Source organism: Vigna radiata, unplaced genomic scaffold, assembly GCF_000741045.1.
Source record: "Vigna radiata var. radiata cultivar VC1973A unplaced genomic scaffold, Vradiata_ver6 scaffold_7, whole genome shotgun sequence".
Classification (NCBI taxonomy): domain Eukaryota; kingdom Viridiplantae; phylum Streptophyta; class Magnoliopsida; order Fabales; family Fabaceae; genus Vigna; species Vigna radiata.
Window position 1 is genome coordinate 1,544,816 of NW_014543262.1, and position 14,002 is coordinate 1,558,817.

Consider the following 14,002-nt stretch of genomic DNA (forward strand, 5'->3'; position numbering starts at 1 on the left):
TATAATGAAAACAGGAAAATTAAGAAGTGCTCAACTCTGCATGACGATGGGGAAAGAAAGAAGAAAAACTCTTATGCAAGGTTCAGAAGAGAATGGAGTTTGTTAACGTTACGGAGTTGGAGCGCTGAGAGAAACCAAAACAAAAAAGTAAAAAAAAAATCTAAAAAATCGCGAGAATGGAACCGAGCGTTCTGGAATGTCTGGGCGTTGAAATCATCGGCGTCATGAGTCCGGTGTCGATCTGCATGTTCCTGGTGGTTCTTCTGGTCTACGCCCTCTCCTCGCCGTCATCCTCTGCCGCCACCATCACAACCGCCGCCAACCTCGTCTACGCCGAGAACCCTGCCGATAGCCCAGCGGAGAAGTTCGAGGGCGCGCTCCTCAACGCCGTCGTCTTCGTCGGTCTCATCGCTCTCGTCACCTTCCTCCTCGTACTCCTCTACTACTACAACTGCACCGCCTTCCTCCGCCACTACACGCGCTTCTCCGCCTTCTTCGTCCTCGCCTCCATGGGCGGATCCATCCTCCTCTCCCTCCTCCAGCGCTTCTCCATCCCCCTCGACGCGGTATCCTCCTTGCTTCTGCTCTTCAATTTCACTGTTGTCGGTGTACTCTCCGTCTTCGCCGGCGGGATCCCGATTATTCTCCGCCAAGCGTACATGGTCTGCCTCGGGATCATCGTCGCCGCTTGGTTCACAAAATTGCCTGAGTGGACCACGTGGACGCTCCTCGTTGCGCTCGCGCTCTACGATTTGGTCGCCGTTCTCGCCCCCGGAGGCCCGCTCAAGCTCCTCGTCGATTTGGCGTCCACCCGGAATGAGGAGCTGCCGGCCTTGGTCTACGAGGCGCGTCCTACTGTCGCTACCCGAACCCCCGCCGCCCTAGGATTTGTGGTCGCCGGGGTTTCGGATTCTGAAGCTTCTAGAATTGAGCTTCAGGTAGTTTCTAGGGATAATGTAAGTAACAATGATGATGACGACGACGACATTGATGCGAATCATGGTGGGAGCGATGAAGGGGAAAGGTCCCCATTGGTTGGTGGAATGAGATTTGGTGATGTTGTTATTAATGAGGAGATGTCTCCCCTTGTTGAAATGAGTGGGATGGGGGATGGTGAGGACGCCGAGAGGGTGATGAGGGAGATTGGTGGGGAGAGGGGGATTAAGCTTGGCCTTGGGGACTTTGTTTTCTACAGTGTTCTTGTGGGGAGAGCTGCCATGTATGATTTGATGACAGTGTATGCGTGTTACCTTGCTATTATTTCGGGACTGGGGTGCACACTGATATTGTTGTCGGTGTGCCGGCAGGCTCTGCCGGCACTTCCAATTTCGATCGCCCTGGGGGTTCTGTTCTATTTTTTGACGCGGCTGCTGATGGAGCCCTTCATTGTTGGGACTGCCACCAATTTGATGATGTTTTGAGGTTTTTGAGATACAGGTTTGGCAGGCTAGGCTTTAGAAATGTTCTAGTGGTTTCATGTACAAGAAATTTTTGCATGGAATCATTAAGTAGGATTATATCCATTACATCAAATGATATACTTGTGCTCATTTTCACAGATAGTGTTGTAACTGATGTTTGAAATGAAATGCAATTCAACCACCCCTTCCATGCCCTTTTCTGTAGAGATTGTAAATTTTCAAACTAAAATGACTAGTTATATTAAGCAAGTCTTCCTTGTCCTTTTGTTGTACATGAGATTTGTAGAGGAAGTTATTATCTACTGGCATTTGCTGAATTTATAACATCTACTTGAGTGTGTCTATGGACTTTTCGTACAATTTATAGCCTCCAAGCTGTTTTCCTTTCACGTTCTTATTTATGGACATCATAATGGATATTATCCATCATTTTTTGAGATTAGTATATTTCTTACAAACCGAAAACAATTCAGAAGGCTGTTTCATGTTTGCTGAAATTGTTGACTTTAAGCAAGAGGGGTAGCATTGACGGGTGATTTGTATTAATATATCACGTGTACATTTTGATGTGCTCGAAAAGAGTGATATGCATATGTGCTTGTAAGTTGTACTATAATGCACACAAGTAAATTTCATGGTTCATGCAATAATTTTAAGTATATGGTGTGTAACTAAGGGTGTATTTATGCATCGATTACCATTAGTTCTTTGCAGATTATAGACAAAACTTTGCTTTCAAATATCTGATTGATTTAAGTCTGGCTGCAGTTAAAGGTTCCCTTCTTATGCCATTGAGTAATTTGTTTTGCCTCTTACATAGTTCAAAGTTGTTTACTTTGTTGAGAATAGTTTTTAGTGTACTGTGTCTCTTTCTCCCCACTGTTGTTATAAGAATGAAGTGATACTACTGTATGAATATCAATCAATTTAACTTTTAGGGTCTTGACCTCCCCGTATAGACGTTCCAAGTTATATACCTTCTAAATCCATATTAATATCAATACTATTTACTAGTATTCATATGTCCTTTTATCTAGGTCTTGGAATTGAAACATACTTCATCCCCCCATTCTCAGTTGGGTTTGAAGAATTTCTTCCATAGATAGCTCGTCTAAATAATCTGATAATGTTTGCAATTTGTTCTTTTCTAAGGACATAGGGCATGCAGATCTGTCTATTTTTCTTCTTTCATTTTAATGAAGTGTTTATCTGCTTTCACATGCTTGATTCTGTCATAAAAAAAAAAAGAAAACAGGATTTACAATTACGGCGAATGCTAATTGTAGATTTTCACAGGTTTAGAGTTGGCAACTTATAAAGTTCTTAGGTTATCTCTAATGCAAGAGTCATACTATAAAGTCTTATTTTATTTCATGTAAATCTTAGTATGTCACGTTATTTTTAAAATCTTCTTGTATGTTTTGTTCTAATATGAGAGTCTTATAAAACCTACATTTTAATAATTTTTATTTACAGTTCATTCATTGTAAGTACAGCGTTTGCAACATGAGAAATTATTTTTAATTCTTATGAAACAGTTTTGAAGATCTTCTCATACCATATCAGCATGTTCCAATGGAGTTTCTTATAAAACCTAGGTTTTAAGCTCATGGTCCCGATTATGACCCTTGTACTGTTGATGTCCTTAGTAGTCTTTCAACTCACATAATCTCATATTCCATGGGTCACTGATCTACATTCTATTTCTGACTAGTTGCTACTACATTGATTTCCTGTTTTTCCATGTACCGAGTTTTTCCTCCAAGAAATGTACAATGGTCATCACAATATGCATTGGGTTCGCTTCTATTTGCAAGTGACCGTGCTCCCTGAACAACAATTCTCTTCCTAATGGCCCTTTTAGATGGTTCAGCTTCAAATTGTGTGCATGAATTGGCTCACCAAGGGTTGTGCAAAGTATAAATTTGATTTCCATCACCTTTGCATTGTTAATAAGAATGGCAATCACTGTCTTTTTGTTTGATGGTAAATCAACTATTTCCGAAGTCCTTTTCTTAGAAGAACTATCATTCCATCTCAGCCATTTCCCAATCCAGATATACAGCTTCTGTGATGCTTCTTGGCACCATACAGATCAGAAATTCTAGGGAGAAAACTTTATGGTTACATGACAGATTTTGTTGGACATATTTTTAAATGGAATGAGGAGCATGAGTCCCATAACTTTTTCTTGATGCCTCTAGGTATGCCAACATCAGAAATAAAATTGATAAGGTGTTTGTAATTTGAAACATCTAGAATTCAATACAATTGGATCTAATGTTGGGATGACAATCTGGCCTAACCTGTATTTCTTTGCTCCTCAAGTGTTAACCAGGACCTGTTAATCTGGTTGTGATACCGTATCTGAGTTGTTAATGTTTTGCACATTATCTTCAATTTCGGTGACCTGATAACTAACAATTTTAGAATGTAAGATCAAAATTTAATGTTGGTTTCTCCCTTGTTCGCATCAGTGCTCTCCTGACATATTTTGTGACCACCTCCCAGCAGTCCAAGCGTTTTCGGATCAAACCAGTCCTTTTCTGGGACACCCAGCTTATATATGAGGTCTTTGCACTTTTGGATCAATCCTGACATTTTCTTGAACTTATTTCTGTTTTCTTTAAGTGAACGTGTACTGTTTTTCTGTCTTATGCTCCCTGTCTTGTTAACAATGGTATAGACTGATGATTATTGTGTCTCTAAATACGTAATAAATTCTAAACAGGAGTTATTCGGACTTTGTTCTATACTTCTAAAACAGAGGATTGGGGCCTGAAATTCTTTCGGGTGTTAGATTGTGTGTTTGAAAATAAAGAATTCAAGGAGGTGGCTAAGAAAGGGTCTGTGGAAGAAGAGCTTTGAGGTTCAACGGGCTTTGTGTTAAAGAATAAGTTAATGATATTAAAGAAAAAACTGTGAATGAGATGGATATAAAAGAAGAAAGAATCAACTTTAGTGAGGAAGTAATATTAGAAAAGAATGTCATGACAACAATTTTGGGAGGGTGACTAGTTGTGAGGAATTTGACATAAGTTTGAATAAATTTTGCAACCTTCTTAAGCCACTGATTAGGCCTAGACCATGCCATCATAAAATTCCTTGACAACTCATTTGTGTGGATATTTTCTTTTCTCAGTTTATACAACAATACTGTGAAATCAACTTATGCATCTTTGTTGTTTGCAACCATTGGTCTAAGAGTTCTTTGAAGCTTTTCTTTATTCGTTTTATTAGCATACAATTATGTATATGTTGATTATGTTTACATTCGTATAGATAAATTCTTTGAAAAATATGCAATGGGATGATTTCCTTTACTCAATATCGTTTCCATTTATGAGCTTGCAACCGTTTCCAAAACAACACAGTTCTGGAAAATTGGAAAGCGGTAGCATCGCTGTTGTCATAAGTGCATCCTTCAATTCGAAGAATTTGTGTTGCTACTTCATTCCGCTAAAACGCATCTTTTTGCAATAAGTCAATCAAGGTGCTACTACCCAAGCATATCCTTTCACAATTTAACCAAGAAATCATTCCAATTGCTTAAATTTTTTGGTTAAAGTCACTTTTTTACCAGTTTCAACTTTTAAGTATCCATAGCCACATCTTAGCCTAAAAGAATATGGGCAAAATACTCAATTTTCTACATTTCAGATGAACATTAGGAAGACAGACATATAATTGTTTTTGTTGAAGATATAGAAAATCACTTCTAAATTATGTAGATACTTGTATTGGTAAGGTTATTGCTAAAGATAAATTTTATTGATAAAGGTTATTGGAAAATCACCTCAACTTAGATGATAATTTTATCTGAAATCGAGCTTAGATAAAAAGGTACCAAATAATTCATACCAAAAACAATCTTCCTTCTTCACAAGGATTATATAAAATGAAAAAAGTCTCATGCTTAATGGAATAATTCCCTCATGAAGCATATTTGTCACTAACTTCTCATATTTTTTTGTCTTGATGACTTTGAGAATAGTGATTTAACCTTAACTAGAGTGGCTCTTTCCATTAAAGGAATAAAATACATGTGGAATGGAAGAGGTGACAATGACGTTGGAGTAAGAAAAATGGAAGCATGTGAATGTAGTAGAAAAATAATATAGATAATTCTTTTTTTTTCTTCTACCAACTTAAATTATATAGGATCCAATTCAAATTGTTATAAATATAATTCTTAACAAAAATGTATTTACGACAAATTCATATTTTAATTAAATTTTTTATTGAATAAGATAAACCTATAAGTTTTTCTTAAAAAGAAATATTAAAATTTTACTGAAATAATTTTAATTTAATAATAGATAGATAATATTTATCGGAAATATAAATAAATATCATTGCATATATCTTAGCTGCAATTATAGCTTTTGAACATATTGTTGGACTTCGGAAAATGTCCTTTCTCCCGGAAGAACTGTGGCGGCGAATTCTAGAAATCGGAATCGAAAGCAGCGGTTTCAGCTACAAGGATCTCTGCTGCGTCTCCATCTCATGCCGCCGCCTGCACCGCCTCTCCTCCGAGGATCTCCTTTGGAACCGCCTTCTCTCCGCCGACTATCCCCAACCCCGTCCTTCGTCTTCCACTTCATCTAAATCTCTATATAAATTAAGGTGCGAATTCTAGTCCGCGTTTTCAACTCTCCTTAGCTCGCCCTTTTGCTTTTTGTGGGATTTTCTTATCTGGGTATTTTTAAAGCTCAAATTGTTATTACTTATTTATGAAGTGTTTTTGGTAATTAGGTTTGAGAGGGACAAGGAGAGGAGAATAGCTGCTCATAGGAGGGCTGTGTTGAGAAAGGAGAGCCAGATTGCGGAACATTCTAGAAAACTCAGAGAAATTCAGACACGTGTTGCTCAAGAAACCGCCACAGCCACACAAACTGCTCAAGACTTGTCCAATTTGCGTAGAGCCAGGTACTCTACCCACATAATCTTTCATCTCACACACACACACACACCAAAGCCTTTTTCTTTTATTCATCTGTGTTTTAGTTGAATGCTAATGCCGATCCTATATGGACTCTGTTGTGGGGGCCAAAATTCTTGTTGCGGATTGTTTTTCAACATATTGGTTATGCTATCTTTTTGGTGTTATGTCTGAATTTTAATGTTCTTGTTTATATAACAGAACAGTAATGGGGTGGATTGATTTTTCATTTCCGGGGTAACTGGCTGCAGCTATTGACTATTGTAATTTTTATCCATTGGAAAGTCACCTAAATAAATTACAGTCACCCTTACCTGCCATAGTCGTGGCCTCATTGAAGGCCATAGTTGCTACATCATTGGAGACTCAATTGGGGCCTGAATGGTGTTTTGTCTCATATAGACTACAAATATGGCTTAAATGAAGTTTGGATAGTTCTTACCTTGCCAACTGATTTTATAAGATTGAGTTAGGCACCTAAACTCATATTCTAAGAGTATGAGCTAAATCTTTTGCTCCATGGTAGGTTTGCTGCCTTTACTGCATTTATTAGCGTGGGTAGCTTTGGTGTTGATAGTTTTTTTTTTTTTTTTTTTTTTTTTTTTTTTTGTAGACAAGCCTTTGTAGCTTTGAATGTGTGGCAACCGGAGGTTGTCCGAAGTAGGCAAAAACAAATGGTTGAGCAGAGTGCTGTCCCTGCTGAATGTCGGATACACGCTCTTGAGATGGAACTAAAGCTTTGTAAGCAACAAATTGCAGGGTTGGAGCTGTTCTATGTAAGTGTTGATTTCCGAATCGCATGTAAAGCTTCATTGGGTTGTTACTTACAGAAAATTGTTCCAGAAAGATGAAAAGCGCAGGCTTGATACTGCAAAAGAAGAGTTGGCGTCTATGAAGTATCACCCTATGGAGGAGAGTAAGACCATAAGCCAAAGGGGTAATAAGCATGTCAAGCGGAAGAAGCTGAAAATATGCAATAGCTGTGAGTCTCTAATATGCTAATTCCTCCAAAAATATGTATACAAAATCAAATCTATTGCTTGCCCTAAGGATAATATTTCTTTTCCTACTTTTTTGCTTGCTAGATTCACCTTTTCTACTCTGTTTCCTTTTTAAATCCATTCCTTATAGATTAAATGATTGTCATAGCAATTATGATCAATATCAATAATAATATTGGAATTGTTTGCCCTTCTGGTTTTTATCTTATTGTTCAGTTTTCTTGCAAAACTAGTATTAAGATTAAAGCATCTTTTCTCCTGATTATGCAGTACAAAAAAATTGAAACAAAACAGGATAGATAAATAATTCTTTTGCAATTTTCTCCAGAGGAGGGACCAAACATTATGGTTCATATTTGTTGCTGTGATTCTGACCTACTGTTTATTGCAAACTTATTTGCTCCCTATCAAGAAGATTTGCAAATTTGTGTTAGTAATGTTCTTGGCTTGCATAGGTTGTCACATATTATGAATTTTGTATCTTGTACTTGTAAAAGATGTGATTTCTCAATGTGGTAGTAGCAAATCCAGGACCTTCGATCGTTGGGGACAATATATTTTAAAAAATAAATGTAATAAATAATAAGTATTGACTATTATAATCATCATCATCATGGAATGGATAAATTGACACGGAATGGAATGTCTAGGTAAATAAAGTGAAAAGTACACAGTTAAAAATGGAACCGAATGAATGAACGAAACTTGATAACAAAAGAAAATTTGACGTCAGAAAGGAAATTGGGGATGGGGGCTATAAATATATAAAAAATGAGGGGCTAAAGTATAAAATTTCAGTTACACACAGACTGAATGCACCCCATGAATTTAACAGAGGTCCTCGACTGATTGTGACTCTGAGGCTTAGGTGTCACAATAAATTTCAGATACAGATCACAAAGGGGGATGTTTTATATCTATAATATAAATCTGACACAATTTATACTTTCTACACTTTCCATACTGACGCATATCTACAGAATTTGCTTTTGGTAAAAACACAGGCATTGTTTGATCCATGTAACTGATCACAAATGGTGAGAAAAAGCTTTGGTTAATCTTTATTCATTGACAATTATAGATTCTTATGTAACTAGTTGTTAACCAAGCATTGGTTTCTTTTTTTTGTGCTTTCTACATTGGAACACGGAAGAACTTGCATTGTCTATCTTTCATTTTGTGCTAATAATTATATTTTTGGGCAGGAAAACATTGCATCGGTTGATGTGTTGATGAAATTTGCTCATCCTTCTTCCATTGAAACTTGGATATTGTTCTGTCCATGAAGACTGACTGTGCAAATTCTGTGATTACTGTACGGAGAATGTATTAGCAATACGTAGTGAAAGCCTGAGGATATCAAATGTGTAACTTGAGTTCAGATGACCCCTTGTTCATTCGATTGTAGCCTTTGGACTTGTGGAAACCTTCAAGTTTGAGGAAAGCTTGATCAAAGGATGGAGTGTATCATATGCAGATTAAGAAGTACTCTTAATGAAGTATCTAAATTTAAAAAATAAAATTATAAGGGCTTCACGTGTGGTACCATTATTCTTTAGTTAGATGAATTACCCAATTACAGCCATTTGTGTTATATCATTTCTGTTCAGCTGCTGCATGCTCCTTGAAGCCAAAGTTCATTAAAAAAAACGTTACTGTTATGGGTAGGCTTAGAAAACAATGGTATAAATAATTGGAGATTGGGTGGTGTCGTAATTTGGCCAACATTTTACCGACCTATGTGGTGAATTTGGATTTTCTGTGTTAATTTTCTGTCATGTCTTCAAAATACATTGATGTACTCGAGACAATATGATCAAGGTATTCCATCTTTTGTATACTAAAATGATACTTGGACAATTTGGCAAATAGCTGGAATTGTAAAATTCGAAGCAAATCTTTCAAGTAGAGTAAATGAAGTGGTCAAGATGCAAATTAGTATATCATCAAATAATACTAACATTCCTTTTCTCAACAAACTTTTGGAAAGCTGTTTTGAATGTATTCTTTGGTGCCACCAAAATTTGATGATAGCTAGAGCAAAGATCAAGCTTTTAAAGGTGTTGAAGAAGAGATGATGGTCCAAAAGAGGGTCAAGTGTTGTTGGTATTAGTGAGTTGTGGATACGAGTTTGTTTTTCCAGAGGTCCTAAAGTCTCCTCATATTGGAACAATAGGTATTGTTTATTAGGACATTTATGGGTTAGGGTGAAATTGTCATCGCAAGTATAACACAACCTTTTTTTTCTACGACTTTGCATTTCAAGTGGGGTGATGTTTTTGATAGTAGGTGGTTTGAAAGGTTAGCTAAATGGTTTCATGTTTGGAGGGGTAAATGAGGGTGGTAAGATATTTGGTTTCAATTGTTGGCTTATGGTTGGTTTTGTGTTAGAGGGATTAGGATAGCTAGATGAAAAAGTAAGGTTTTAGATGAGGAGTGTATTTTCTTTTTTAAAAAAGTTTGGCTAAAGACATAGCTTTAATAATAACGAGCCTACACATCTCTTCTATTTTCAAGTTTGAGACCACTCAAGAAACAATCTAGTATGGCGTTGACTATATGTCATAGCGAAATGATATTTCAACACCCTTATTCGACATTACTTTGACACTGGACAGGTGTCAATGTGTCATTGGGTGTATTTGTTTTAAAAAATTAGGGCTTTTTAATTCTGAAGGAAGGGCAAAGTTGGAATACAATTTGTTTTATTTTCAGTTTCGCGGTTTCTTTTTCATTTCTCTGGTTTAGATGAAACAGGATCTTCCTTCCTCTCTCGCGCTCTCCTCTCGCTCTCTTTCAATCGAGCATTCGTGTGTGGTGTTGTGTGCCTTGAAAGTGCTCTTGCGTTCGACCATTGCTCTGTGGTGTGGTGTGCCTTGAAAACCCTCTCCCTCCGCTGTGGTATCGCCAAGGGGTGGGTCTGTGTCGTGGTTTCGTGGTTTCGCTGAAGTCTTTGGGTGGGTCTCGTCTCGGTGTGGGTCTCATCTCGGTGTGGGTCTCATCTTGGTGTGGTGTGGGTCTCTTCTCGCCAAGACCTTTGCATTGGGTTGATCAGTGGTGTTGTGTTTTGCTGCAGTGGTGATTATTTTCAACAGCCCTTTGTGTGTGCTTCGTGGTGGTGGTGTGCAGCGGCAACGTTTAGTTTGGTAAGTGGTTTGTCGCTTTCCCCTTCTTCTATGCTTCGTGCTCCATTAAGTTGTATTTCATTGGCATAGTGTAACGTTGTTGTCGTCAATGTTGTTTTTGTGTAGGTCCAATGGCACCCCCAAAAGTAAGTGTTACATTGGATGTAAATTTTTTGTTTTTTTTTTGCATGGGTGATGTTTTGGTTTAATGCATTTGTTATTTTTTGAAATGATTTGTAGTGGCGCCTCCGTGTATCGATGAAATCGGCAACCGTGATGGAAATGAATAGTTTATTGAGAAACTGTCATATAGAGCGCATTAGGATGACACCTTTTCATTGGTGCGTACAAATTCTGAAACCTGTGCAAGTGAATTTGAAATTGTTGAAGTGTATGGTTAGAAGATGGGTTGGCAATGCTGTGAGTTTTAGGGTGAGTCAACAAGTAGTTCCTTTTACTACTTTAGATGTATATATGACAACCGGTTTAGGAATGGGTGGTCTAAATGTTCCTCTAGACGAGTGTGTAGTTGGATCCCTTGGTCAGATGTTTAATCCGAAGACCACAACGAAAAAAGATTTGATTGAACGGTTTCGCTTGATTGTGAACGATGAAGAAGTAGATGTTGACGTAGTCTGTAGGTTATACATTTTGGTATGTTTAGTAACTTTTTTGTTGCCTAGGAAATCTAGATATGTCGCAAACATGCCTTTTGCTGTTTTAGACGACTTAGACAGTTTGTGTTTGTATGACTGGGCGTCGTGTGTTCATAAGCACCTAGTTGAAAGCTTAAATAAGTCAAAGAAGAAGATTATGTCCGGAAAAATAAAGAATTCCCTCAGTCTTAGTGGGAACGTGGCTTCGTTGCAGGTAAGATGTTTTACTGAATATTTATTTTAAGCATTTTACAATTTGGCTAAGTGTTTGGTTTTGATGATTTAAGGCATGGGCGATGGAAAGATTTTCTTTGCACCGGCACACAAGTCATAGGAGGTTCCCACGCATTTGGATTTGGCAACCGTTAAATGCAAGGAAGAAAACAATAAAACAAATATTGAGGACCAAAGATGTAAGTATTTTGAACTTTGTTATAATTTTTGGTTGGATAAATTTGAGTAATGTTGATGTTTGTTGATGTTTGTTTATGTAACAGTTAAATCTTGATTGGTATGTAAGTAGTAGGGATCGTAATAATGTTGAACTGCGTATTGCGTTGGGTATTGATGACATTGGGTTGTCTAAAGGTGAAGAATCAAAGGGAAATGCATCAATGATTCAGGAATCAGATGAGGAAAGCACATACACTTGCACGTGGCTACAAGATGCTGATGTGATATTGAAGAAGACCAATTCTGAAATAGCGTCTTTGCATCGTCAGATTTCAAGGCTAACGAAGGAGGTAATGAACCTTCGTCAATTTCCAATGCAAAACAAAGAAGGTAGATTCGGTGAACCTGGAGAAGGAGTTGGTGCAGGTGACGAAGATGTCGATGTTGGAGATGATGACCACCCTTTAGGGGAAGAAGTACCAGCAGGTGGGGATGAAGAAGCAACTGGTACACATAACGAAGCCGGAACCTCCGAGCATCGTCAGGAATTTATTGATGTCGTTGATGAAGAAGACGATGTTCCAGAAGGATTGGTACCCCAGGTAGTTGTCCCTCTGCGTAGTTATGCTGGTTATCCTAGTGTCTCCGATGTCGATGTTGATCGTTTGTACCATGCAGTTTGTAATTGGGACAATAAGAGAAGAATTAGGTAATTTATTTGATTTTCATAATTTTGTTGTGGTAGACAAATGTGTGTCAGTTAATAACATGTGATTATTTTCAGAGTTGTGTGTGAGATCATGGGGGCGTTCTTGGACACAAATTCTATGCGGACTTTAGCACCGCGTAAATATGTTGATAACTTGGTAAGTTTTATGTTACATTTGTTAATGGTTAGTTATGTTGTTTTTTTGTTGATTGAAGGTTGTGCCATGTTTTATTTTGTAGGTGGTGTTATTTGCTACAACGATGTTGTTGTAAAACCAGAGAAAGTTGAGTGGTGTAGTGAAGAGGCTAATATTCAATTCCATATATGCGGTACATATGAATTTATTTCATATGATTAGCTTTGTAGAAATATTGTGCATAGGCTGAATGCATTAGTAATTGTTCATAGGGCCATATTATCGCTGACTTTGGAAGACGACGTCCGGAATATCGAAACGAGTACTCCCTTAGTAGTTACACGTCGTATATGAGGTCCGATATATTTGGTCTTGCAGACATTCCGAATGTTGACTTTGTGAGTTAGTTAGTTTATTGTGTAATTGTAATGTTTCGCAAATGTCGAGTCTTGAAGCATTGACATGTTTGTTTTGTTTGGTTATAGCTGTTTATGCCCTTTCTACATGATCAACACTGGTGGTGCTATGCAGTCAAAATTAGCACATTGGAACTATATGTGATTGACTCAATGGGGAAGGGTGTAAGAAATAGGAAAAAAATTGACGCATTTGTGGTATGATTTGATATTTCATTTTGTGGATCAATTTTGGTGATATGATTTAATGATGTGTAATGTACGTGTTAATGATTTATTCTTTTAGGGTGAAAACATGGGGAAATTCTTTGAGATGTTGTACAATAGACCGGAGGGGAGTTTAGGTCCATTGTGCGTTAAAGATGCAAATATCCCACCCCAGCCGAACTTGTAAGTTGTATCACTAATCGTATTGAAAAATTTGGCATTTTTAACATTGTTTGTTTTAATGACTGATAAATTGATAAATTGTTCTATTATTTAAGGTATGATTGTGGTGTGATGATGTTAAAATGCATTGAACTTTGGGATGGAGAGAATAGATACAATGGCAAGAACATGCCGGAGTACAGTAATGTAAGTATGTAATATCATTGTTACCAATTTATGATGATATGTTGTGTTATATCTAAAGTTTTGTGGTTTTTTTTTTCAGGCAGAGTTGAGTGAAATTAGGAAGAATTATGTCAAATACTGGATCCTCGACAACGACAACATGAGAATATTTGATGCCTTAGACGAATATGGGTTGTTGTAGGATTTGTATTGATGGGTTGATGAATATGTATTGATGAATAATTCGTACATTTGAACTGTATTTAGACAAACAGTGTCATAGGCATTCATGTTCTATTGTAATAAGTTTTGATTGTTACAGACAATGATGTACGTGTAGCAATTCCAATTTGAATTCCATATGATTTATATCCAAGCAATATTGGGTGCATTTTCTTTGTATTTATCTTAAATGTATAGTAATGTCAATTGTTGATTGTATATTCTTCATTTGTAAGTGGATAAGGATAGTAAAATTAGTAAGGTAAGTGGATAAGGAAGTTGGGTATGTTAGTAATTTGAAAACATGAGGTGGTAATCGTTTACATGGGTGTGTAAACATTTACGCGAGAGAATTAAGCAATTTGTACAGAAACTAGGCCACAGGGAGCCATGTTTTTAAACACAGGGGACCATGTTTGATTT

General features: G+C 37.3%; 3 protein-coding genes across 4 annotated transcripts; all 3 read left to right on the plus strand.

The window, feature by feature from the left end:
- Window positions 1-1,740, plus strand: LOC106753789 (presenilin-like protein At1g08700). Its single transcript, XM_014635644.2, has one exon. It carries the CDS (start codon window positions 177-179, stop codon window positions 1,419-1,421), a length of 1,245 nt encoding a protein of 414 aa, XP_014491130.1. The 5' UTR covers window positions 1-176; the 3' UTR covers window positions 1,422-1,740.
- A 4,049-nt stretch (window positions 1,741-5,789) lies between these two features.
- Window positions 5,790-9,135, plus strand: LOC106753783 (F-box protein SKIP24). Of its 2 annotated transcripts, XR_002666827.1 has the most exons (6): window positions 5,790-6,050; window positions 6,180-6,353; window positions 6,980-7,142; window positions 7,210-7,348; window positions 8,348-8,404; window positions 8,573-9,135. XR_002666827.1 is itself a non-coding variant. In XM_014635638.2 (5 exons), coding segments are annotated over exons 1-5 (696 nt in total). In that variant the 5' UTR covers window positions 5,791-5,832; the 3' UTR covers window positions 8,575-9,135. The 2 variants fall into 2 exon arrangements, 1 of the variants encoding a protein (XP_014491124.1); XM_014635638.2 differs by lacking the exon at window positions 8,348-8,404 and having other exon boundaries at window positions 5,791-6,050.
- A 2,449-nt stretch (window positions 9,136-11,584) lies between these two features.
- On the plus strand, window positions 11,585-13,725 carry LOC111241079. Its single transcript, XM_022777650.1, has 4 exons — window positions 11,585-12,250; window positions 12,326-13,192; window positions 13,288-13,378; window positions 13,458-13,725. Exons 1-2 carry the CDS (start codon window positions 11,763-11,765, stop codon window positions 12,606-12,608), a joined length of 771 nt encoding a protein of 256 aa, XP_022633371.1. The 5' UTR covers window positions 11,585-11,762; the 3' UTR covers window positions 12,609-13,192; window positions 13,288-13,378; window positions 13,458-13,725.
- The last annotated feature ends 277 nt before the right edge of the window (window positions 13,726-14,002 follow it).

Bases quoted from the DNA above. Each gene is read 5' to 3' on its own strand.
- LOC106753789 (XM_014635644.2), top strand. From the start codon at position 177: ATGGAACCGAGCGTTCTGGAATGTCTGGGCGTTGAAATCATCGGCGTC.
- LOC106753783 (XM_014635638.2), top strand. From the start codon at position 5,833: ATGTCCTTTCTCCCGGAAGAACTGTGGCGGCGAATTCTAGAAATCGGA. The intron at 6,051-6,179 runs GTGCGAATTCTA...TTTGGTAATTAG, and splicing joins AAATCTCTATATAAATTAAG to GTTTGAGAGGGACAAGGAGA. The intron at 6,354-6,979 runs GTACTCTACCCA...TTTTTTTTGTAG, and splicing joins TCCAATTTGCGTAGAGCCAG to ACAAGCCTTTGTAGCTTTGA.
- LOC111241079 (XM_022777650.1), top strand. From the start codon at position 11,763: ATGATTCAGGAATCAGATGAGGAAAGCACATACACTTGCACGTGGCTA. The intron at 12,251-12,325 runs GTAATTTATTTG...GATTATTTTCAG, and splicing joins GACAATAAGAGAAGAATTAG to AGTTGTGTGTGAGATCATGG.